At 43.5% G+C, this 26,996-nt stretch overlaps 1 protein-coding gene across 1 annotated transcript in view; it reads right to left on the reverse strand.

Annotated features, from left to right (window-relative positions):
- Positions 1 to 26,996, reverse strand: part of ACTN2 (actinin alpha 2) — a 274,880-nt gene that overhangs the window by 17,885 nt on the left and 229,999 nt on the right. Inside the window, exons 15-18 of the mRNA XM_069234482.1 lie at positions 25,616 to 25,798; positions 23,196 to 23,330; positions 13,056 to 13,235; positions 9,505 to 9,651 (exon numbers count right to left, since the gene is read on the reverse strand). Of these exons, the coding sequence (XP_069090583.1) occupies positions 9,505 to 9,651; positions 13,056 to 13,235; positions 23,196 to 23,330; positions 25,616 to 25,798 (645 nt within the window). The remainder of the gene's footprint in view (positions 1 to 9,504; positions 9,652 to 13,055; positions 13,236 to 23,195; positions 23,331 to 25,615; positions 25,799 to 26,996) is intronic.

The following is a 26,996-nucleotide window of genomic DNA, read 5'->3' on the forward strand; positions in this document are numbered from 1 at the left end:
CCACTGCTTCAGCTGTTTAGCCTGGCTCATGTAGTAAAATTCCTACATAAAAATGCATCCTTATAAAATAGGGCTTTGAGTTAACACCTATCATTCATTGTCCTATCCATCTCTCCACCACAGCATACAACAAGGGGAAATAGGTCAGCCCACTTCAGCCATTAGTTCTGTTTCACTGCGATTGGCAGCATCTTTAGGATCACAAGTGCAAGTCTGTTTAAAAAGAATTGTGCTACAGGGTTGGTGGCCCAGTACTATACTTAGCCAATGCTTTTTTCTTTCCATTATTTACCATCATATTTTGTTTTACTTTTTTAGCCGTACACAGGTGTTTAAAATAATTTCTTTAGGTTAAATTAATTCAAAGCCATTAGCACCTTTTCTTTGCATTAAAACAAATTAAATTTCCTTCGATTGTGCATTAAAACTAACAAGGATTACTATACCTGTTTTAACCACACCAGCCTGCTAAAACATATACGTATAGTTCTAATAAAATTATACATAACGATTAGTTTTTTTAATTTTAAAATTTGTTTGCAAGCATGTGCCCACCACCTTAAGGGGGTGACATTTTCTTCTATTTTTGTAAATTGTATGTAATGGTTAATTTGTTTATTCATACATTTTGTACTGTAGACATATAACCAGCTCCATTTAGGCAGACATTTGCTTCTTTTTGTTATTTTTTGTTGCATACGATTGCCATATAGAATAAAAATATAAACCATCACACAGCTCAAAATAGACAGAATTATTTCCAAATGTACACCATATAATGCTTGTGGCCCCTTTCAATGTGAATTATTTACATTTTATTTGCGCTCCAGTGAACTGAGGCTCTTTAAATTAAGATTTTAAAAGTGTATTATCTCCTCAGTCCTTCCTTGTCCCAGTCCTTACGTAATTTGAGGTTTGTCTATCTTCCACACGCACTCCATGATCTAGATAACCCTTAATACAGAAAAAGTATAATTCTTCCCTCACATCTGCACCCTTGGAACTAGGTCAGTCTATTAGCACAAACCACATATGTGATGGTTCACATCGCATCCTTCAGTTGTTTGGCTGAGTCCCAGCAGTCATTATCATGGTTTTGGTAGGGCCTCGGTTCTATGTAGTTAATCTGTTGTACTTTTCTGTTTTCCAGGACCTTGTTGTTGCACAAGAAAGGGGTTCCACTGTATAGCGTGGCATGGGTTTTTTATGGAAGAAGTTCTTTGGTACACTGGTTCCCAACCTGTGATCCGAGGACTCCTGGGGTCCGCAAAGCCTCCTCAGGGGGTCCGTGGCTGCTTAGAAAATTAACTAATATTAACAGATCAATTAGGTGTATACAAATATACAACCTCAGATTGATTTGTGGGAACAGAGCAGGGTTTTATTTTGTTTACAAATTAAATAAAATGTGTTATTTGTGTATGTGTGTGATGGAATGCTTCTTTCTGTATTTTGTGTGTATTGTTTTGTGGTTCACATCATCAACAATGTTTAGGCCTGAGTCCCTGGCTAAAAGTAAGGACTCATTGGGGCCCCTGAATTCCAATAGTGATTTAGTTGGGGTCCCCTGGTTCCAATAATGATAAAGTAGTAAGTCCATGAAAGCTCGGGTTGTGCTGGGCTACCTTCGTGTGGAATCGTTTGACCAACAACCACACTTGAGTTTGTAAGGAAGAGGCTGGACGGAGATACGGAGAAGGGTTCTTCTGGGTGTATGTGGGCCTAGTCTAAGCAATATGGTGTCTAGGTTCACTGCAAGGCCGTCAAAATCAAAGTCTTCTTTGTGGTCAGTAAAGGCTGCATCTTGATATTCTTGGTCAAAGGGGCGTTGACTCTGACCTCTTATTACTGAATGTATTTAACTTTGGATTGGTAGTTCCGGGTCTCTATTTTTGGTACCACAATCTTATTTGTTAATCTGCACAGTGGGAGTAGGGCTCCTTAAAGGATCTGGAGATCATGTGAGAGAGGTGAAGAGACCCTCATGGGGAATGGAGTTTCTTCACCATTTGTTATCCTTCTTATTGACCTGTCTTTGAATTTAGGGCCAGTAGGAGGAAGAACATGGGAGAAATATGATTGTATTGTAGTAGTTCAGATTTTGACTCACCATCTAATAGATAACGGTATGAGTTCAGCAGTTATCTTGGTTTTGGGCCTGCTTGCTAATCTGGCAACTCAATCATAATTTGCCTTAAGGACCTCACTAATAGTTTTGGGTTTCACCCCACCCTGTCTTCAAGCATTTATGGGTTATTAGCTCTACTCTTATCAGTGATACTTGAAAATGGACAGCATTTCTCCTATGAGATATGCTTTTTGCAACAAGGTCCTTTTTATTGTGTATTTGTACTAGCCCTGAGAATTCACAGACAGTTTTGATCACAGGCATTTGCTTCAGCCACCTTGAGCCTTGTTTGCATTTTTATTTATACGCAGACCACTGGCTTTGGTTGATTTGTGTTGGTGTTGGACCATGCAGCATGGCAAACACACTGCTAAATTTCACTATTTTTCTCACCAAGATAAAGAAAGGAAATGGCGTATGATGGCAACTGAAGCTCCTCCTACAAGACCAGAGCCTTGGATACAGGCTCTTATTGAATTCCTTTCTGCTGCCCCGGAGAGAACTAAGGGGTCGTGCTAAGCACAATGTGTAGCTCACGAGAATACGTCTTCCCTTGCATCAGACTCTACATCAGATATCTCGTCTCCTTACTCTAGGTCATCTCAGCCTTTTGAAAGACAGGATGAGGACTGACCCCTGACCGAGATCCCGCACCCAGAGATAACTGTGTGCAATGGTCTGAACTACCTGCCAATTTCATTATTTAGGTGAGAATTGGGATGTTCCAACAGTTCTAGGTTTTGTCTCATCACAGACTGACGATTAACAGAGAAATCTAGGACCATCTTTTAACAGGATGGAGAGATCCTGTCAAACTACCGTTGCCAAGGTTTAGTATGAAACTGTTCCCTTTGGCCAAAGGGGAAGTGGAGCTTTCTTCATTTTTTACTTTTGACCTCATGTTGGCAATCTTGGTGAGCCACAACTCAGAGGTAACAGAATATGGTAGTATCGGCACCTGTTCATCATAGAGTGGAGGCTACTCTAGCACAAAGTTTTTCTGGTTTAAATCTAGCAGTAATGCAAATGTTGATGAAGTTTACCAGTCACAATATCTAGCCAAGATGTTTCAAGCAGTTGCATTGTCTCTACAGTCTGTGTAGGACTCCTAATACACATGGAAGTTCAGGCCAAATTTCTGTCCAGTGTGTCATGCGATGTTCAAAAGCATTGGCATTTGCCTCTAGGTCTAATGTGGCAGACTGTTGACAAATTAATCTGAAAAACTGGGAGGCACATGGTGCTCAAAAAGCAGCTCTCTTCAAGATATCTTATTTGAAGATTATGCCATTTAGACACCATTTAAAGAAGTACCTTATTCATGTTTTCAAACAACAAAAGGATACCCAGATTTTATAGGACAGCGTAAGTCAGTTGAGTCTTCCCGTCTGTCATCCCATAGTCATCAACATAGGCATTTCTACCGGTCTTTTGGCAGGAGATGGTTCCAGTATCACTTTTGTCCCAGTAGAGCCTTCTAAGTGCGAAATCCAGGCAGACGTTAGACCCAAAGGAGACTCCCACTGTGCATTTACCAGCAGTAAATCCCGGCAGAATTTCTGACTATAGCATGCTCTGCCTGTAGGAGGTACTAGGTGGGTAAGCTTTCTCTTTTCAGCCCCCTCTAGGAGAAATCAATTTCCTACACTGAGGTTCAAGAGATCATTCAGCAAGGATAATGTCTGATTTTGAAGTGCAGCTGTTGTGTAACCATTTGAGCTATAGTTTTATACACGTTATTTTAGCAAAACTAGGCCTGCTGCTATGCACTTTAACCTAGATATGTTTTATTCTAGCTTTGTTATATTATTTTAACAATATCTACATTTGCGGTCTTGTTTTATTTTCTCTATCTAACTGCTCTTAGCCTAGGTTAGCACTGTGTTCTTAAACAAAACATTTCTTCACTCTGTGCTTTTCTCAAGGCTGAGGTAAAATAGGTTGCCGGCAAAAGTGGTATGCTTTGTCTCCAATGTTCATAGAAACATACACACTCTTACGTAGGGATCCTTTCTTGGAACATCAGCTGTTTTATTATAGAAACACTACTTTGACCCATGTATGTCAGAGGGAGATTCCAGCCAGATGAACACAACTGTATGCTGATTGCTGGGTGCTTCGCTGCAGCTGCTCATGTAGACTACGGGCCTCTTGCTCAGGTATGAGGGATGATGTCTTCCCAGTGGAACCTGAAGGGCAGAATTAGAGCTTAACATGCTGTGCTCTAACATAGCCTAGGTAGGAAATATTCTTAAAAACCGTAGTGACAACATAGAAGAATTATTTTTCTGTTTTACTCTCCTTGTCACAATTTTAATCCTGTCATGCTTCATCGTCATAGTTATTGCAATACATGATTTATTATTTAAGATGCAGTTACTTCAATAAAAACCTTATTGAACTATACTCTGCCTCTGATTGTCATTGAATATGTGAGACTAATGTCACTGAGAGAAACAGATGAGATCTGAGTGACCACGATTTCCCTGAGCAGTCATTTGTGTCATCCCTGCTCTTCGGTGGAGATGAGGCACTGCTAGTTAGCCGGAACGAAACCAGGATTTGGCCGACAGGTGTTACGTGGTGCAGGATTAGACTCAGTCTCCCGCAGTCCAGGTGATTCTGCCGCCCGAATCCACTGGTCTCATTAGGCTAATGAGAACCTACGCGACACAGCTACCAGATTCCAGCACTGTTCCCACTCCTTGGCTCCCGGATTCATCAAGATATTTGGCTGTATTCAAGAGCTAGCAGATCTAGTGGAAACAAATGTAGTGTTCACAGTCCCACCATAAGGGATGGGTCAGAGGATTACTCCCATAAGCGTAAGATATTAAAATCATATCAGACATATCACTTGATCATCAACCTAATCACCCTAAATTTGTATTTAAAGCCAGTACATTTCAAGATGGAGACTCATCAAAGAGTCATTCATTTGATCTCTTCAGAAGAGTGCACAGCAGCCGTTGACCTTCAGGATGCTTACTTACATTTAGCTATCCATCTAGCACAAAAGAAATGTCTCAGGTTCAACATTCAAGGTTACCACTGGCTATCAAAAATGTTCTGTTTGGGACTCATAACCTTTCCAGAAAAATCCGTCATGGTCATATCCCCCTTGGTAGAGATTCTTTGTATTCTATGAATTCTAATCCAGCCCTGCCTTGATGATTGGATAATTGACTTTCTGTCTGCTTCCAGGACCACAACAGACAAAGGAACAGGTTGTCATCTCTTAACCCACCAGAGCTTTCTGATTAGGTCAAAAGAAGTAGTGTCTGACTTCACTAGAGCAAGATTCCAGACTCATTTTCATTTTGTACCTCTTCCTATTCAGCGGGCATCCAAGCTGTGTGCAAGCTCTGTCATCAACTGTCTGCATTATTGGCTCAAGAGAATGCACCAATTAGGGAATGGCTTACAGTCGAAGGACACACATCAAGATTTTGCCTGGGGCAGGCAAAGAAGAATGCCTCATGTTCTGAACATAACCATTTTGGGTTTTCTTGTTCCACAAGTCTCCTGTGTAATTATGGAGTCTTAGAGTAGTCTTCACCTGGGTACTCTGGTGCAACATCTTTCTCATTTTTGGAGCCTATCATCTCAGGACCTCAAGTCCAGAGAGCAAAATACATTCTGAATCATTCCATCAAACCTCAAAAAACGTGTTCCTTTCTCCCTTCCAATGCCTGTTGTGACAGACGTCAGCAAAATGGGGTGGGGAGACTTTGGGGTTTCTCACAGCACAAGATATTTGACTTCCATTGTAAGGTCTAGTTTTTCAGTTTGAGTGAATAAGCAGCACTGCATCGTGCTCTCCTCTTGTTTGCTCTAGTTAAGGAGTGTAAGGTGATTATGAACAAATAGACAATAATGTGCATAGTCTTATATAAAAGACAGTCAGTGGCAGGCACTCAGTCTCTGAACTCTTTGAATTCCAGATAGGTGTTGAACAAGACAACATCTTTTTGTACTGTGAGATCCCCAGATCCGAGAGTAGAAAATATGGAAGCACGTGTTGTGAACAGAGAATTTCCTACTCCTCACAACGTCTACCTCTCTAGGATCTTATAGCAACATTGGACTACTTAAGTAGACCTCTTTGCAAGCCCCTAAAAATGCACTTCTTCTTTATTTCCGCTTCATATTGTGGTCTTGAGGGACGGATGCGCTATCCTATTCTTGGCCCCTTTGCTGATGTATACCTTTCCTCTCTCTCCGCTGATTGCAAATATATATAGTAAAACTGCACAATGAAGAGGCAGATGCCATTCTGATTGTCCCATTGCAGCCACAAATTAGGTGGTTTTCCCTGTTTCACAGTCTAACAGTTTCCCCAGAATGGATCTTTCTTCTGAAAGCTACTCCTCTTCAGAAAGTCCTTCTCTCTCTAATCTCCTGTAACAGTCTCTGCCTAGTTAAGGAGCACAAGGTGATTATGAACAAACATGTCGATAGTTGAGAGAAGAGAGTTATAGCAATTAGGTTTCTTTTCAGCTTTGGATGCTACTGTCCAAGACTAAAAACCGTAAAATCAAATTAAAAGCATTGGTTTTCTTTCTCAGAACTATTCTTTGTATCCCCCTAGCTGTGAATCTTGTGGGTTCTTCAGTTTCTGCAAGATGGATTTGATCTGGGTGAGATGGTGGGCAGTTGCTAAGTCCCTAAAGGCTCAGTGAGGTGGGCTTTCCTCCACAGTGAGGCTAGATGCGTTTGCAATACCATGTCCTGCTTTCAGACCTGTTGCTCCTTTTTGGGATCTACTTCTAACTCTCAAGGCTTTGTAGGAGTCTCCCTTTGAGCCTTTATGAGACTCTTACATCAGAGTCTTTCCAGATCAACTCGTTTTGCGTCTGTGTTTAGGATTCCTAAGGCAAAATTTACATTGTACCAAGAGCAAAAAATAACTCTTGCTTCTTTCTTTCTGAATTTTTCTTCACATCTACTTGATGTCACCAGAGCAATTCAGATTTACATTTCTAGTTCTGCTACTTATTGACCCTGCCATTACCTCTTTTTTCATATTGGTATTTTTGAGCATGCGCAAGCTTCAGCTTCTTCCCCTAGTTGCTGAATGGCGTCTATAATTTCAATTTCTTAAGAAGCTTTAGTTATCAACTGCCCACCAGAGCAATCCTTTCTACAATCATTTCCCACAGCAACAAGGAATCACTGGATTTTGGGGGCAAGGTTTTATCGACTGTCATTCCTTACTTAAGTTTCTTTTAAATCAATTTCTGTAATAAATAAAGTCATTGTCTTTTGTGGGAACAGGTTGGGTTAATACTGTTTTAGTACATTCTCAAATTATGTAATGACTAGGATGAGGAGGCTTGAGGAGGTAAGGCACGATTATTTACTGGTAATCTTCATTTCTTCATTAATCTTATTAACCTTCCGCATCCCAGTATTTACTTCCCTTCCTCCCCCTCTTATTCTCCAGCCTTGGTCCACAGTGGTTGGTGATGACAGGACGAGGTGAGAGGATCCTTTCCATTTATGGTCCATTTTAGAGGGTGGTTACTAGAGAAAGGGGAGTAGTGTGAGGGAAGAAAGGGTACATTTTTCTTTTCTATGGTTATATAAATGATGTGTTGCTTCCGATCGGTCGACATATCTGAAATTACATAAATTATGGGATATGGAAGGGTAATCAGAATAGTAAAGATTACCAGTAAGTGAACAGCAAAGTTTTGAGAAAGTATTCCTACCCCTGAAAATTGGTCTGTTCAGTGCCGAATAACATGAAAAAAGTTGTGAGGGATATTGATAAGAAGAAGGAAAGAGCAGGCTACAGGTGCCTGGTTTAAAGAAACAACACAAAGAGCATGGAATCCATATGTAAAGCATTCCACGTGCACTACCTGCTGGTCATTTCCAACCTGTCCCAAACTGATGAGGCAGGCTTTAAATTCTTCAGGCCGCAGCTCCCCAGACTCAGTCTAGTAGTATGTTATGGATGACGCAAAACAAATTTAGAAAGGAAAATAAGCAATCATGTTAGTGGCAAATCATTCTGACAATCAGGGATGATTACAGTGTTAATTAGCAGAAGCGACAGACAACCTGTGTTTTTAGGAGTACAACTAGTTTTGGCCACGCTAGATATTTTTTGTACAGTAAGGTTTCCATGCACTGCAAACCACCCAAAAAAAAACACAAGAAATTTTAGTTTTGCCTATTTCCACCTGTGATTGGCTCAACATTTCAATTCAGTGCCCATGGAACACTTAAACATTATTGACCTCTGCTTACAGCATTAACGACAATGACAGAAGGAGAAGGAACATAAAGAGGGGAAGCACAGTTAATAGTGAAGCTCCTTAGTTAGGTGAAGGGGCAATTAACAGCTGTTAGAATCGACAGCATGTGGGCAGTAAATATGTTAGCAGCACAGCCTCCAACAGGATTACCAAGAAGCCAGCTGTCCCCTTCTCCTTCATATGCCTCACTCAGCAGATTTATAATGAACATAAACTATTGCCAAGCACCCTTATTAATGGCCAGGGTTCTAAGCATTCAAATTGTCTGAGCCAGTGTCAGCATTTTATACGGGGTGCTAATATCATTGAAATTTGGATGCCCAGGATTAAAACACTTGGCACAACAGCTCTTCATAAAGCAAACTTAGAATTTTCTTTGATATTTTTGTGAATACAAGTTAAGTCTTATTTTCTACAGTGAGGGGCGACCGAGGTGCAGAACAAACAAACCTTGCAAACCCAGATTCAGGGGAACTGAGAAAGTGCCAACAAACATTTCACAACTGAAGGTTGCTTCTTTAGAGTCAAACTCAGCAAAGAGACCACCAGTTTTCAATCATATTGCCTACATAAAGTACACTTTAGCATATCATTAGGATTTATATTCAGTGAAAGGAAATAAACATGTAATAGGTGACTGTTCGTCATGGAATGATGTAGATATGTGATAAAGAGGTAGTGGACTATGCAGTATAGCCAACAGCTCAATCTAGCCCTGAAGAAGCAGCAATAAGCACTGAAACGTGTTGACTTTTGCAATTTTCATAAACATTGATTGGTTGAAATGTTTTGATGACTGACTAATAATGACACAGCAAGAGTGAGAAAATAATTAGAAGAATCATTGATGCCTCCCTACCTGGAAAACGTTTCAGAAATATATTTGAAGGTTTAATGATTCAAAGATATTTGCTCCTTGGGGTCACCCATATATAAAGTGTGAATTTGATTTTCAGGCAGTTTGCGCTACGGCCAGACAGTGATAAGTCACCTATAGCTCTACATTCTGACTAAGCTTCAACTTTGCAGAATAAAAGAGCTGAGCGGACTGCAAGATGGCTCCCCTCTAGAAGCCTCCGCCTGGTGTAGAGAAATGCATGAGTACTGTACCCTATCAAAGTGGTTGAAGGAGGACCGGAATTCATTCATTTGCTGCTGGGTGATGCCCTTGGCATCTCTCGTGAGGATCTGTGTCTCAATCTCATTGATAGTCCTGGCGATGGTAGTGAGGAGCAGCTCCCACCCGACCCGGATGTGCTGTAGGAAGAAGAAACAGCCATTAGTTCAGTGATCAGCCAATTAAGACAGGACATTAGTGGGTATAACAAATACTTGGAGAACAACAGCAAGTCATAGAAGACGCTTGTATGGAAGGATGAATACATGTTAATTATGTTTGTCGTTTTCCAGATACACCATTGTCAGTGATAAAGCTTTGCTGCATCAGACACTGCACTTGCTTTAATGCTGGTTCCTGCAAAGGCCCGAGAGATTATTTCCCTTCAGGAATGTAAGATTTTTAGCCCAGTGGATGTGTGATAAATGTCTAAAAGAAGAGGCAGATTCACAAAAAAGTAGCAGCTCTATAATTCGCAAGATTATGCATACTAGCTTTGTTACGGTATTTCTTTTATGGATTTAAGAAATATTTTATGGCATTCGCACCTACATATACGAAGACAAATGCTTTCTGTTTGTACATCTAAAGCAATACATTTTTTGCTAGTGAATAATGTGCCGGTTTATGGCCAAGTGCTTAGGTTTAAATTCTAAATGCACCACAGCTTTTTGGAAGTGTTTGGAATTTTTCAGCCTATTTACTCTAGCTTTTTGGCATTAAATTTCAGTGCACAGACAGGATATGAAAATCACTGGAATTAATGTTGAATACCAACAAAGTCTGGTTTTTTTCCAACCTATTTCACAGAGACGTTTTAAGGCATGGATCAATTGGGCAATTGCCTAGGGCCCCCAACTTCTACACTGCACCATACTAAAGTTATCTAATTTCTCTCAGTGTCTCACTTTTATTATTTTCACTATACGAGTCTTTCTCCATCCCTCATCTGGCCTCTGTCTCTCTCCACGTAGTGTAATTTTAAGGATTTTTGTACCCCAGGCCAGAAATATTTAAACTTTGTATGTGAATGTTTAAGTATAATTACTGTTTGGCATCATGCAGGCTTGAATTATGTGAAAATAGGTAATAAAATTCAAGGTTGTTCGAAACAGAAATCGTAAAGGCGACACTGATTATCAATGCCACTCTCCTGCCACTTAGCATGTGTTCCCATTTCTAACTCTAATTCTTCGTCTATAGTAGGTGCGCCCGATTTGCAGATGTTGTGAGAGTGTGGGTTTCTTTGGCAGGCACACAGACTGCAAATTGTGAGTTAAAAAAGAAAGAACCATGCTTTGAGGATGGTACTTTTTGTGCACTTTAGATAAAGGTTTTTTGTGAATCAGATCTATAATGTTTATGATCTTTAAGAATATTGTATCAGATAATAAGTCAGAACTCCATTATTTTGATTGTCTAGTGGCTCGCCGGGTGATATTATTATTTTTTTTTTTTTTTTTTGGGTTGTTATACTAGATATCTATGAATTTCTGCTCTCTTTTTATCAGACTTATCTACTCATCACTCTTATGTCATGTCTCTATCAAACTATCCTCCATTCTCACTCGGACTCATCCCAAATCCCTTCGACCACTTTCATCTCCTAAATATCTCTGCCTAAGCTCTTCCCTCCACCTCCACATCTAACTCACCAAACCTCACTCTACCTCTGTGACCTCCCACACAACCCTACTAAATTTTCCTGCATTCATCTCACCCTGCTACTATGCTCTCCCTAACCCTTCCACATCCTCTTTCCCCTCCGCTCCCCTTTTATTCATCTCAAGCCTTTGGATTGAGTAAATGAAGGATAAACTCCCAATTAACACTTCTGGATTTCTTTCCTCCTCCACCCCTCCATTACTCCAGTCAATCTAACTAACAAACTCTCATATCCGCAACTCAAATTAACTCACAATAATACTAAAACTGTACTCCTTATTAAATTATACTAATCCATCACTAATTCTTGTTGGGTACCGGAGTAGCGTGCTACTCATCGAAAGCGCTTCGACGCCTCGTCAGGGGTAGTAAGCGCTATATAAATACGATTACAATTATTAAAGAGGGCCCCACCCACTATCGAATGATCAATGAATGATTGTTCTTGCAAAGAGAGTTGCGAGGCGGTAACAGGAAGACAGCCCTGGAAAATTAGAAGTCTTAAATTATTTAAGGTTTATCTGTTTGTACTAATGAAAGTAGAACACCCAAAATAAAAAATGTTAACTGAAGGCCTGAGTTATAGTTCGGGAGATAGATTACTCCATCCACTATATTACAAGTGCCACTGGATGTAATGCACTTGTAATACGGCAAAAGGGGTATCCTTCACGTTTGTAACAGAGTAACCCATCTGCGGAACCTAAGTCAGGCCTTCAGTTTGGAAACATATTCCATAAGACACATTTGCTACAATGTACCACCACAATTTGAAGTACAAATAGAAAGCTAACAGCCGAGTATCACTGCTCTTATACACTCCTGTTGAGTGTGCAGAAACCTATAGGCAATTCATTGTTTTGGACCTCTGGAGATGAGTGGAATGTGTCTCTCAGGCAATTATCATCTCGGCTTATTACTTAAGATACTGCTAAACATGTTTACTCTAAATTCTAGGTACAGCTTCACCCAACCAATGAACATGAGGGTGTGAATTCTAACAGAATCATAGAACACCCTACATATCTAGTAACAACTAATGTCAAGTTTGTGCTCCAAACGCAGACATGGTTCCATCTTTGTTATAGCCCACAAGAAGTCTTATACTGCATCTGTGTGAGAAACTGGGACCAATTTTTATGTGTGATCAGTTAACTATTGGACAACCAATCATCTGAACATCCTGATGGAAGATGCACAGTGTGGATGGCTAGTTGTGACATTTTGAAGTACAAAATGGCCAGGCTTGGCTGCCCTTCAGTGCATGCTTTGTTACAGCAAGATCAATATAAGATGAGCGATCAAAATTGAAATCCAGATAAAGCATTGGAATGGTTTGGTATGAGAGCTGATTTTATCAGCTTCTCACGGATTCAAATTTGAAGGCTCTCTAATTAATGGACTCTGATATGGTCACAAGTCTGCTGGATGAAAAGTCAATTGTGGTCTGCTGGTAAACGGTCAGTGGAGATAGCTGAATTAACCATTCAGCTGACCATTAACAAGTGCTTTCCTACGGACAGTGAAGGTGAGTTGTTGCACCGCAAAGTGTAACTAGCCTACACTAGAGATTCAGCTGCTTGCTAAAAAGCCTCTTTCAAATATTCAAGGTAAAGTATACATTCGAGAGAGAAGTTTAATTTTAATTAATTGCGCCAAAATCTGAAATGCTTAGCTGAAAGATCACAATATACAATGTTTTAGTTTCGAAGTTGAGATATCAGAAGCGGAGGTGCTATGTACTGACAAACAAGGCATCTGCATTAGACACAGAAGATTCCATGCTGCTATGATTTTGTTTTCAAAGTGGCGTTTAACCTGAAATTTTGAGGCCATGCAACTGTTTAGATCTATGCAAAACCCTACGGTCATTGCTTACCTCCATTGAATAATTGGTGTGCTTGTTATCGAAGACAAGGGACTCTTGTATGAGCTGGTGATCTCCTTCCAACTTGTCAATATTTGACTTGTAACTGACGATATTGTGTTCATGCTGCTTCAGCTGGTTCATCTGATCCTCCAGGGTTCCACCAATTGTAACAGTGCTGCGGGCTACCTCCTAAACGTTATAAGAAACACCAAAACGTTATAAAAAAAATCACCCGGTGATACACATCTTCAAAAGAAAACTCTCTAGCCCAGGTCATTAGCTCCATGCCAGCCCTTGACTGCCTCTTCCTAGTGCCATTGGACATAATTGTTTGCTATCTAGATCTTTGTCTGGAAATGCTTCTCTGCAGTGGTCCTGCTCCACCAAAGGTGTCCTCATTAATGTGCTCAAACTAGACCTCTGCACCGCTGAGACCACAACCTAACCCACTGTTACCGTCCTGCTAGGCTTTCTCAACTTTCCCTGAAAACCAGCAACATTACTCACAGCCCCTTAGAGCTGTTTTACATCACGCCCTAGCCTTTCCTAATCTCACACAACAAAGAATCCAAAAGCAGTAAGTAGTCAATCACCAAGCAATAGATAAATGGTGCAAAGGCAAACGCCACACTAAATTTAACTGAAAACACTTCACTCATGAAGTAAAAACTTAATTAACACAGCTCGAGCCACCTATGTAGTAACTATCACAGAAATTGATACCCGAGTCATTCGACAAGTATAATGCTATAATGCTATATATCAATTCCTAACTCACAACGCAGCCAATAGCAAGCTCTACATCAACATATCTAAATAAATACATTAATTACACATCTGGTTAAAATAACATGTAACACCAACTAGTAAGCTCAAGGCTAGTTCCTGGTTGCCCCATACATGTTGACTCTTGCGTAGCTCATCCTGGAATGAACTTTCTTAAGTGACCAATGTGGAACATATAACCCATGCATTCCACAAACACATTTGTGAACCATTAACATCCTTAATATAGTGTAGTAAAGTCCTCAGATTGTTTGGACGGCTGTGCTTTTTTGCTCTTTCTGCACTTTCCGACCTGTGAGCTTCATATTTGTGACCCATTACATGGATTGTACCTGTTTCTGTGTTACTCATCAGCAATGAACAAACCCCAACTGGACTTAAACTGCAACCATAGTGTACGCACACCCTTAGTAGATTACAGCTGCAGCCCACTCACTAGGTAAGCCAGAGATTGCAGTCGGTGGCTATTGAGGTTCATTTAAGGGGTACAGCCTCACATCTGAACCTCTGTACGAGTAACCCACTGACCCTCTCTAGGTAAAATCCATTCAGACTTCCATAACTGGGGCCCTTTTTTCCACTTGATGTGTATTGTTTGTTTGGCTTACATGTGGTGTGCAGGGAGACATTGTGTGGTAAGAAATGTGTCCTCTGGACATTTCACCTTCTCTGTCCTTCGAGTGCCCCCACTAGCAGTATTCCCCATGTTTTGATTTCTGGCTGAAAGATACATTCAGCTCAGAGAGGTGCCTGAACACAAAATAAGTTTTAGTGCTTGGTCTGCCAGCACAGCTGTTGAAGACATGCTGGAACCCATTCAGATCCAATCTACATTCCGTCTTCCTCTGCCCTTGTCTCCTCCAACAGCCTTAACAAGTATATCTTAGATTTGGTGGAACACATCACTGGGTATGGAGACTGACACTCTACCAGATGAACTGACTCAGAGAAGTCCTGGCTAGAACCCTAATATTTTTCGAGCGACCCCCACTGCATTAAAAAAGCACTGAAAGAATGCCACTGATTTACACTTTTTTAGTCAAGCTAGCGAGGAGAGATGGGGCCTGAGTGCAAATTGCATCGTATCTGCAAAAATAAAAAGCGGAAGAATTAGAAGGCATAGGCATATATTCAAAAGCAAGTATAGACAAGAGATTTGGGTGGGACAGGAAGAGACTGGTTATCTTCCTCCAGTTCAGACAAAACTAGGAAGAAAACACTGTGGGGGTCATTCTAACTTCGGCGGGCGGCAGAGGCCGCCTGCCAAAGTTCCCCCGGCAGAATACCGCTGCGCGGTCAAATGACCGCCGCAGTAATTCTGGCTTTCCCGCTGGGCTGGCGGGCGACCGCCAAAAGGCCGCCCGCCCGCCCAGCGGGAAAGCACCACCAACGAGGATGTCGGCTCCGAATGAAGCCGGCGGAGTTGCTGGTGTGCGACGGGTGCAGTTGCACCCGTCGCGATTTTCAGTGTCTGCCACGCAGACACTGAAAATCAATGTGGGGCCCTGTTAGGGGGCCCCTGCAGTGCCCATGCCTGTGGCATGGGCACTGCAGGTGCCCCCAGGGGCCCCACGACACCCGTTCCCGCCAGCCAGGTTCTGGCGGTGAAAACCGCCAGAACCAGGCTGGCGGGAAGGGGGTCGGAATCCCCATGGCGGCGCTGCTTGCAGCGCCGCCGTAGAGGATTCCCTGGGGCAGCGGGAAGCCGGCGGGAAACCGCCGGCTTCCCTTTTCTGACCGCGGCTTTTTCCGCTGCGGTCAGAATGCCCCCGGAAGCACCGCCAGCCTGTTGGCGGTGCTTCCTCCGTCACCTACCCTGGCGGTCTATGACTGCCAGGGTAGGAATGACCCCCTGTGTCATCATACCCTCGCACATTCATACAAACACATCAAAAAATTACTGTGGTGATAAAACACTCATGTTAAAAATCCCAATGTTTGACGATCACCATTTCACATTGACCAGGAGAAACATGAGAAGTTATTGGTGTTTCACCATTTCCCCCGAATAAGCATATTTTGCAAGCAGTGTCATCCTAATATGGGTAGAACAGCATAGGTATCACAAGAAGGAGTTCAGTTATATTGACTAAATTACAATTCCAAAAAATATATAATAAATGTTATATTGACTACCAGTACAAAAAACATATAATCAAAGTTACTGATACCAAGCGTTATTTTTCCAATATGCCTATACTGAAAATAAATAATTATTATGGAAAATGTATGCTACACACTGTAAGAATGCATACATTGTGAACCCCTTCTCTACCAAAAGAGATCATTTTATGTGCAGTTTTTATGAAATTCATTGCCCGCTACTAATATTTTGTGTGAAAATGGAGTGTAGAAAGCAAATTAGCGTTCATAGAGTACGCTGTACTCCCTAATGCCTGTTGAACAGTTTATGTGAATGCTGTGCTTATGCATGTGTTAAGCTAAAGTCGCTCAAAACCAAAGTATAACAAAGAAAAAAAAACATAATTTGCCACTTTGAACCTGGAATGTGTTGCGGCCCTTTTGCTAATTGTGGAAGTATACCTCATACCCCCACACACAGTCAATCATCTACCTCTGTATAGATTTCAAACACTGTTACTAGTTGGGTAGTTGATATGTTGGTTTGTTTCTTGCTAGAAATGGGGTTTCTGGTTGGCTAGGATATGTACCTAAGCTAGGCAGAACCCACCATTTTAGTCAGGGCAAGTCAGATACACACCAGAGACAACCTGTGCTCACCCTATTATAGCTTGGCGCAGAGCAGTCATGGCCTATTCTCAAAGACGATGTGTAAAGCGTTTGCGCAACATATTTACATAGCAACACAATGAATACACCACAATAAGAGACTCCACACAGGAATTATCATATATATATATATATTTTTTTTTTGTATTTTTTATATATATATATATATGTGTGTGTGTTATATTGTAGGTAAGACAAGACCAAAATGGCATGGATCATAATTACTGTGCATGTAATGCAATTACTTAGGTAGTACTCGTGACCCTGGACAATGCACGGCAAAAACAATATGTATCATAACTGTAGTACAGGGAATGCAGCAGAAACGCACATCAGTAACCAAAAGTAACCATGGATCCAGGTACATCTGCACCTCTATTAGCAGGGTAACAGTAAACACTATGGCCTAGCTAGAACAAATGCACTTATGACTAAAAGGTAGGGCACAGGAGCACCTGCATGCCTACTACCAATACTACAGTCATTCAGTTTTCCTAAATCCAGAACGTCCCTAGTGGCAATTGGGGGCCTCCGTCGAGGTTTCATCTCGTCATCCGACATCCAGCCAAGTACCCCCAAGGAGACCCAATGGGAGGCGCACACACTGTAGAGTTTAGCGTGGGCCTCACTGGGTCCCCCCTGCTTGCAGAGTGGTTAAATACATCTGCCTGCAGACACGCAGTGCAGCTATTAAGAACACAGTGCAGCCTCTTTTGCGGGTCCCGGGCCTCCCGAAAAAGCGCAGGATGGCGGAAAATCCTTTGTGGCCTCCCACAGTACCACCTCCGCATTTGAGCCCAGGTGGCTCTTGGGAGGGACCTCCTCTCGTCAGACAACAAATGTGGTCACACCCCATTGGGTTCTGCGCTCTGAGTCAGTGTTGACATCGTCAGGCCTCCCTGTTACTTAAGAAATGTGTCTCCTCCAGGAAAGTGGCTCGCAGACTCTCAGCACACTGCCTTTGTGGTGCAAGTGGTTGAGTACACTGGTCCCAGGTGTGAGTTCTCCTTCATAATGTTGGCACTTTTGGCAGGCAGGACATGCTTTTTTCGGCAGATGAAGCTCTGATCCCCAGTCAAAAGAAGCGCGGACCACAAGCAAAAATCAAGCGCACGTCCCAAGCCAAATGAAGCGCTATTCAGGAGCAAAATGCAAAAGCGGGGAATATTTGATGGTCCTGATACCCCGTGAACAGGGGGCAAGCCAACAAGCCCTTAGAGAACACGTGCTGAGGGGCACAGGCAGGCATGTCAGGACATGAAGTCAGGTTTCCAAAGTGGCAGTTCCTTCTGCGGCCCAACAGTCAGTAGGTAGCAGTCCGACACAGCAAAGCAGTTAGTCCAAATGGCAGTTCCTCCTGGCAGCACAGCAGTCCTCTGGCAATGTGCAGTTTGTAGAGCCAGCAGCACCTGGTTACAAGCCCCACGCAGTGTCTAAAGATATGGGATCAGAGCCCAAGTACTAATACTCAAAAATGCCTTTCATGTAGGGGTGGCTTCAAAAGATCCCTCAGAAGTGCACAAAAATCCCTTTCAGCCCGGCTGAGGCTCCAGATGATCAGTAGAGGGTAAATCACCCATTTGAGTGAGGGCAGGACACAATCTTTTGACATGTAAGTGTGAACCACCTCTCCCTCTCCCAGCCCAGGAAGACTATCAGTATGCAGATGAATGAAGATGTAGCCTGTGTCACACCCAGCCCTTCCTGTGTGGTGGCTGTCTAGAGAGTATGCACAAAGTATAGCTGTCACCCAGACCAGACGTGGATTGGAGATAGGCTGAAATGCCTACTTTCTAAAAGTGGAATTTGGAAAGTATTAATGTAAAATCCAAATACACCTATAAGCATTTTATCAGTACTATCCCAAACATAACAAAGCCACTCCTTTCTAATCAGGAATTAGCACTCAAAATGGTATAAAGGAATTCCCAAAGCTAACCTATGAAAAGAGCAGGCCGCACAGTAGTGAAAAACGGAATAGGCTGTTTGTCACTACTGGGATATGCAAAACATAAAAGTACATGTCCTACCTTTTACTTACATACCACCCTGCCCATAGAGCTACCTAGGGCCTACCATAGGGATGACCTATGAGTAATAAAAGGGGAGTTGAAGGCTTGGCAAGTAGTTTTAAATGCCAGGTCGAAGTGGTAGTAAACTGCACACACAGGCACTGCAGTGGCAGGCCTGAGATCAGTTTAAAAGGCTACTTTTGTGGGTGGCACAATCAGTGCTGCAGGCCCACTAGTAGCATTTAATTTACAGGCCCTGGGCATATGGTATACCACTTTACAAGGGACATACAAGTAAATCAAACATGCCCAAACAAGTGTAAACCAGTTAAACCATGTTTAGAGGAGAGAGCACATGCACTTTAGCACTGATTAGCGAGGTAAAGTACCCAGTATCCTAAAGCCAGCAAAAAGAAGGTCAGAGAAATAGGAGGAGGAAGGCAAAAAGTTTGGGGTAACCTTGCAAAAAGGGCCAGGTCCAACACAATCCCCCACCAACCTACAGCTGAGATAGACTAATCAATACCTTGATGGGCTTCCCTGTTTAGGGAACCCTGGTCTGCTACTACAAGGGCACATGCCAGTTCTACACCTATCTGAACCCAGTTAGATCCCTCTATCTATCTATGCTCTCAGGTCCAACTAAGCTAACCAGTGGGAAATCCTTCTCCTCATCTGTAGACCCCATCTGAGAAGCACCTAACTTTAATCTGCTCAGGGATGTGTCCCAGTCAGCAGACAGTACCACCATTGCCAACAAAGTAATGTGGCCAATTCTAACCCTTGGGCCTGACTTCTGTCCCCAACCCAAGGAAAACTCTATCCTTAAGGACAGCAACCAACAGAGGCCACTGACAGCAGGCACTGTTAAAAGCCTGTCCCCAGGCTATTCATGGGTCTCTGTCCTCTGTGGCTTCTAAGAGTGGGGGGTGGTAGCCCTAAATGCATCACATCCTTTCTCGACTCCACCTCCCACCAGTTAAGGGGTGGTATCCTGACACTGGCCCTCCATTCCTTGGCCTGTACCTTTGGACTGGACAGGGGTCAGTGGTGAGTCCTTCCTCCCCATGCCCCTCCTTCTGGGGTTCTGTACTCTCCTTTTGGGAGTGGGACCCCCAGAATCCAGAACTGTTAGGGCGTTGTGGCAGTTGTTGTGGCAGCCATCCTGCTCAGCTCTTCCACCAGTCCAGGGGTGATATCCTGCAACTAGTCTTCAAACCCAGTGTCTGTACTGTTGGGTTGAACCAGGGTCAGGGGTGAGTCCTTCCCCACTCCCCCCGCACCTCGTTCTGGGGTTCAGCACCCTCCCTCTAGGGGTGGTACTGCCAAAAGACAAAACCGTAGGGATGCTGGTGGCAGCTGCCCCTTCCCCCAGGTCGGGAATGATATCCTGAACCTGAATCTCCATCCCCGGGTCTGTACTCTTGGGCTGAACAGAGGTTAGGGGATGAGTCCTTCCTCGCCCTACCCCTCCATCTTGGCTTCTGCACCCTCCCTTGCGGAGTGGTATTTCCAGATACCAGAACTGGTTGGACGCTTGTGTCAGGTGTCCCCACCAAGTTCTCCTGAAACTATGGGGTCCACCTTAGTGGATGGTGTAAGGAAATGCCTCCTTGGCATGGTTACCCCCTGACTTTTTGCCTTGGCTGATGCTAAGTTTTGATTTGAAAGTGTGCTGAGGCCTGCTAATCAGGCCCCAGCATCAGTGTTCTTTCCCTAACCTGTACTTTTGTTTTCACAATTGGCACACCCTGGCATCCAGGTAAGTCCCTTGTAACTGGTACCCCTGGTACAAGGGCCCTGATGCCAGGGAAGGTCTCTAAGGGCTGCAGCATGTCTTATGCCACCCTGGGGACCCCTCACTCAGCACAGACACACTGCTTGCCAGCTTGTGTATGCTAGTGAGGACAAAACGACTAAGACAATATGGCACTCCCCTCAGGGTGCCATGCCAACCTCACACTGCCTATAGGTATAGATAAGTCACCCCTCTAGCAGGCCTTACAGCCCTAAGGCAGGGTGCACTATACCATAGGTGAGGGCATAAGTGCATGAGCACTATGCCCCTACAGTGTCTAAGCAAAACCTTAGACATTGTAAGTGCAGGTTAGCCATAAGAGTATATGGTCTGGGAGTCTGTCATGCACGAACTCCACAGCACCATAATGGCTACAATGAAAACTGGGAAGTTTGGTATCAAACTTCTCAGCACAATAAATGCACACTGATGCCGGTGTACATTTTATTGTAACATACACCCCAGAGGGCACCTTAGAGGTTCCCCCTGAAATCTTAACCGACTACCTGTGTAGGCTGACTGGTTTTAACAGCCTGCCACACACCAGACATGTTGCTGGCCACATGGGGAGAGTGCCTTTGTCACTCTGTGGCTAGTAACAAAGCCTGTACTGGGTGGAGGTGCTTCACACCTCCCCCTGCAGGGACTGTAACACCTGGCGGTGAGCCTCAAAGGCTCACCCCCTTTGTTACAGCACCCCAGGGCACTCCAGCTAGTGGAGTTGCCCGCCCCCTCCGGCCACGGCCCCACTTTTGACGGCAAGGTCGGAGGAGATAATGAGAAAAACAAGGAGGAGTCACTGGACAGTCAGGACAGCCCCTAAGGGGTCCTGAGCTGAGGTGACTCTAACTTTTAGAAATCCTCCATCTTGCAGATGAAGGATTCCCCCAATCGGATTCGGGATGTGCCCCCCTCCCCTCAGGGAGGAGGCACAAAGAGGGTGTAGCCAACCTCAGGGCTAGTAGCCATTGGCTACTAACCCCCCATACCTAAACACACCCCTTAATTCAGTATTTAGGGGCTCCCCAGAACCTAGGAACTCAGATTCCTGCAACCTAAGAAGAAGAGGACTGCTAAGCTGAAAAACCCTGCAGTGAAGACGGAGACACCAACTGCTTTGGCCCCAGCTCTACCAGCCTGTCTCCCCACTTCTAAAGACACTGCTCCAGCGACGCTTTCCACAGGGACCAGCGACCTCTGAAGGCTCAGAGGACTGCCCTGCATCTAGAAGGACCAAGAACTCCTGAGGACAGCGGCTCTGTTCACCCAAGATTGCGACTTTGCAACAAAGAAGCAACTTTGAAACAACTTGCGTTTCCCGCCGGAAGCGTGAGACTTGGCACTCTGCACCCGACGCCCCCAGCTCTACTTGTGGAGAACAGTCACTTCAGGGAGGACTCCCCGGCGACTGCGAGACCATGAGTAGCCAGAGTTGCCCCCCCTGAGCCACCACAGTGGCGCCTGCAGAGGGAATCCCGAGGCTCCCCCTGACCGCGACTGCCTGCTTCAAAGATCCGACGCCTGGTAAAGACTCTGCACCCGCAGCACCCAGGGCCTGAAGGATCCGACCTCCAGTGCAGGAGCGACCCCCAGGTGGCCCTCTCCCTTGCCCAGGTGGTGGCTACCCCGAGGAGCCCCCCCTTGCCTGCCTGCATCGCTGAAGAGACCCCTTGGTCTCCTATTGATTCCTATTGAGAACCCGACGCTTGTTTGCACACTGCACCCGGCCGCCCCGTGCTGCTGAGGGTGTACTTTCTGTGTGGACTTGTGTCCCCCCCGGTGGCCTACAAAACCCCCCTGGTCTGCCCTCCGAAGACGCGGGTACTTACCTGCTGGCAGACTGGAACCGGGGCACCCCCTTCTCCATTGAAGCCTATGCGTTTTGGGCACCACTTTGACCTCTGCACCTGACCGGCCCTGAGCCGCTGGTGTGGTAACTTTGGGGTTGCTCTGAACCCCCAACGGTGGGCTACCTTGGACCCATACTTGAACCCCGTAGGTTGTTTACTTACCTGCAAAAACTAACAAACTCTTACCCCCCCCCCCAGGAACTGTTGAAAATTGCAGTGTGTCTAGTTTTAAAATAGCTATATGTGATTTATGTGAAAACTGTATATGCTATTTTGCTAATTACATTGTAAATCTTGAACCTGTGGTTCTTAAAATAAACTAAGAAAATATATTTTTCTATACAAAACCTATTGGCCTGGAATTGTCTCTGAGTGTGTGTTCCTCATTTATTGCTTGTGTATGTACAACAAATGCTTAACACTACTCCTTTGATAAGCCTACTGCTCGACCACACTACCACAAAATAGAGCATTAGAATTATCTCTTTTTGCCACTATCTTACCTCTAAGGGGAACCCTTGGACTCTGTGCATACTATTCCTTACTTTGAAATAGTGCATACAGAGCCAACTTCCTACAGATGGTCTCCTGGTACAAACTAGATTCCCTTCTTGGGTCCCCTTGGGATACTCTCCAGGCTCTGGGGCTGACATTATTGCTTTCTCTAACAAGTTACTTAAGCTTTGGAAGATATACTGAGAATGCTAATGCAGTGACTAATGATCTATCACTCTCAATTAGACGTGAAACAGTATAATAGAGGTGCAAATCGCTGTAACCCTGAGGCAAACACTGCTAAAATATGGAGTTCCATCAATGGCTCATTGTTTGTTTGTGATGTCATTATACAAACCCAAAATCTCAACAAACACTAAATGACAAACAAAATGGCCTATGGCCTATATTAGTGAACATGCATTGTGATCAACAAAATTAGTGAATACGTGATTACCTCCATTTTGTTCTGGATCCAAGGTCCAATTGCGTTAGCTTGAGCAGCAAACTGGCGACGAAGGCGTTCGTTGCCGTGCTGGCGGTTGAGCTCCTCCTGCAAAGACTGATCTCTCAATGGCACCAGCTTCTTTACCTGTCATTGGATAAATGAAAGTATTTACAATACCATATATCATCTGAATCCTCCCTTGCTTCCTGGTGCTTGGTTGGCATGCTACAGGCCCAATTAGCATCCCACTGTTACAGAGTCATGGCAGCACATCCTAAAATCCTCAGCAATGCCTGCACAAGGACTCCTTAGTCGTTAGACTGGAGAGAGAAAATTCAGAGAGTGTTTATGAATGTCTGTGTGTGTTGATTTTACTTTATCGATGGCAAGTTACATTTAACACAACAATGTGAAAGAGGCCTTGCACCTAGTAATCTCTTACCTATAACAAGATACTTGGATGATTCAATTGCTCCCTGCTTTGCTGTTACTCTGGGCCGACTACATAGTGTGTCTGTCTTCTTCCTGAATCTGTAGTCAGCGTGTGAAACATGCGTGCAGCTCGAGTGTGGAATCACATATGTTTTTGTACTGGCACAGAATAACCATAAAATGCCCCAAAATACAACTGATTGTACTATAGAGCTTTTGTATTTATTTTATTAGTTACTTTGTCGGAGGGACTCTACAGTATGAATATCATACCTGTTTTGTGTCCAGAGTGCTCACAAAGCTTTCTGACAAACTCAGTCTACAAGGCAGTGGCTGCAGCAATAGTCATTCAGATCAAAGGCACAAAGTGATGAAGGCTCATCATTGGGTGCAGCTCAAGGATGTCAGACAATTCTTGTTCTTGAGTATCAGTCATAGCCTGGTTCTCCTTTCTATTCTTCTTATCACATTAATATTTCCTAAATGTTTGCACTGAACGCTATAGGCATGCAGCTCCAGCTTATATACATTTAACAAGCATTGGCCAAGCCAATTTATGAGTTATTGGCTTTGTAAATATCCTTTAGCCATGTTGTATAGAAGTGTGGCTGTGCAGTATTGGCTGAAAGTAAAGTTAGAAAAAAAGCTCTATGAGCTCTATGAGGCCATGCCGTATCACTTTTTTCCTTCTGGCGGGTGGCAGTGGGCAAGATGAACAACAGGAGAGAGGGTGAGAGCTAGGAAACAGACAACATGGGAAGGATAGAGCAGTTCTAAAGAAAAAGTGCTATGACGTTGCCAGTGAAGGCTGCGTCATAACACTTTTTTTGTTGTGGCTGGTGGGAGGTAAGGCAACACAGACAACAGGAGGGTGCGGGTGGAAGGGAAGAAGCAACAATGGCACCGGTTGAGGGGGTTGGAGGGGAAGAAGCAAAACAATGTAAGGGGGTTGGAGGTAAAGAAGTAAGGGGAAGTGGGTGGGGAAGAAGCAATGGAGTAAGAAGATAAATAAAATAGTACCTGAAGCCCTGTGATGAACAGCGGAAGGACACTAATTAAAGTAAATCAATCATTACTTGGTCGCTGGTCCAAACTATTGACCAGGAAGTGACTTCGGAAAGCACTGTCCAATTAGGAGGCAGCGAATAAGAGTGCCAATGAAGCCAACAAATGGTAAGCAATGGGCGGGCTCCAAGCCCCTTTCAGTAAACAATACCTTTTGCAGCACCAGACCATGCTCTGTAGGCAGAAGAGACCTGAAAATGAAGTCTTTGATTGCTAATAGATATGTTTATACTTTTGATGCATAAGAAAGACACGAGGACCACATCCACAAGCAAGAGGATTCAAAAAGAGTATAGAAATGTCTTAAGAAGTTGTGAATGGAGTTAAATTAAAAGTATTTTTTCTTCACTGCATGCGAGCATTTCTCTTCCAACTCCTAATGGCATTGTGAATGATCACGGTATAATAATTATATATGAGACAATTTAATTGTCCAGAATAAGCTGGGTGGAATAACAATGTTTAGGTGGAAAAATATAAGCCAATAAACAAATAGATAAAGATTTATCCTGGGAAAAAAGATGTATTATATTTCTTGCCATGTCGAATTGAATTTTTGAATTACATCCTGCGTACATCTTCATTAAAATGAATGCAATTAATGCACAAACCTTTTATGCTGTGGGAGTAATATCCCAATGAAAGTAATATCCTAGGTGCAAGTATCACAGTACCTGCAGCTTGGGAAGCAATGCCCAAGAAGTAGGTACTAAAGTAGCTGGGGCTTGTGTAGTAATGTCCCAGCTGCAGGTGCTGCAGTGTCTGGGGCTTGGAAAGTAATGTCCCAGATACAGGTATGTAGGTAATGCAGTTGTCGTGTGCAGAATCTATTTTATGTAAACACAGCCAAGTCTGCACATATGCAAATTTAATGGATGAATTCAGAAAAGCACTAAGTGTGCTCTTCTTTTAGGCTGTTAACAAAGATTTACCTTGTCCCATTTTATGCGGATTTCTTCCACTGTGAGGTTGGTGTAAGGGTTGGTAGAGGTGATCCTGATGCTATAACTCTGGATAACCTTCTCCACCTCAGCTTGGATTGATAGGATGGCCTGTCTCTCGCCCTCCGCCTCCGGCAAAGTGGATTTAAACTGTTCATGGGCTGTGATCAAACTCTACATGGAAAAGTTAAAAGAAAATACAATTAATAACTCAAAAAATGGAGATGATTCCCATAGATTCATGGACATTAGAGCTAGTTATTCCTATTAAAATTAAGGTCTGACCCACGTGTAAATTAATGTGTTTCACAAACATTTCCATGGTTAAAACGTGTAAATTGCACCTTGGGTTGCATATTTCACTACTTCAGCACATGGCCATGTCCTGTGCTGGGACCACCATTACTGAGTGTGCCTGCCACAGAGCATGGCTATGCTGAATTCCAACAAAAATAAGCACTAGCAAAGCCTGTCATTGCCCACCAGGCTTTTAGCTTTGTCAGTGCTTATATTTTTTGCCACAGTTCTGCAAAAATGTATTGTTGGGAAGCTGCCTGGCCCTTATTATTCTTAAAAAAACAATAGCCTAAAAGCAAAATTATATTTTGTGGTATCAAAAAGCACACATTGCCAATAGTAGTTCCTAGTACTTATCGGAACTCTTTGTGTGCCTATGTTCTCCTTCTTAAAGAACAGAATACCGTCACTCACAGTGAAGTTGGCAAATGCCTGACGTGGTCTGACAACCTTCCCCATGCTGTAGTAGGCAGAAGATAAATGTGAATAACACAATAACAGACCAACGGATCAAGAGTGTTGGCTGAAAACGTCTCTATGTGAGTATATTACACATATAATTTCAGTAAAATGTGGTGTCGCCAGTGCAAGGGTGAATGCAGGCACAACCTCACAACTGCAGTGGGGACCGATCAGCAGTGAAACACGGGTCCGTAGTTTCAATCAGTCGGTCCGACTTTCACTTCAGGGAAACTGGCCTGATTTTCAGTGGGGTCAGGAAGCTCCCCACAGGCGGGAACAGTGGATGGCGACACCTGCCTGAGGGATATGCCTGGTGGATCCCTAGCACTGCCAAGCCCACTCCCAAGAAGAGACATCCTTAAAGGTGTACTGATCACTGCCACTTCGTATGCGATGCACACGCAGTGTAACTCTGGTATCCCACGTTTCATGGGCCACACACCCATGATAATGACTGATTGCTACTTGAGAATGGGCAGGGATGAAACGTACACCTGCACGATGTGTATTACAGGAGGGGTTGTCAAACATCTGTAGCCCCTTCTGTAATGTGAAAATGCCTTGGGGTGCAGAAAACAGATGCAAACGTCTAGCGTCTCTTAGGGCACTTCTA

The sequence above is a fragment of the Pleurodeles waltl genome, chromosome 5, assembly GCF_031143425.1.
Source record: "Pleurodeles waltl isolate 20211129_DDA chromosome 5, aPleWal1.hap1.20221129, whole genome shotgun sequence".
NCBI lineage: Eukaryota > Metazoa > Chordata > Amphibia > Caudata > Salamandridae > Pleurodeles > Pleurodeles waltl.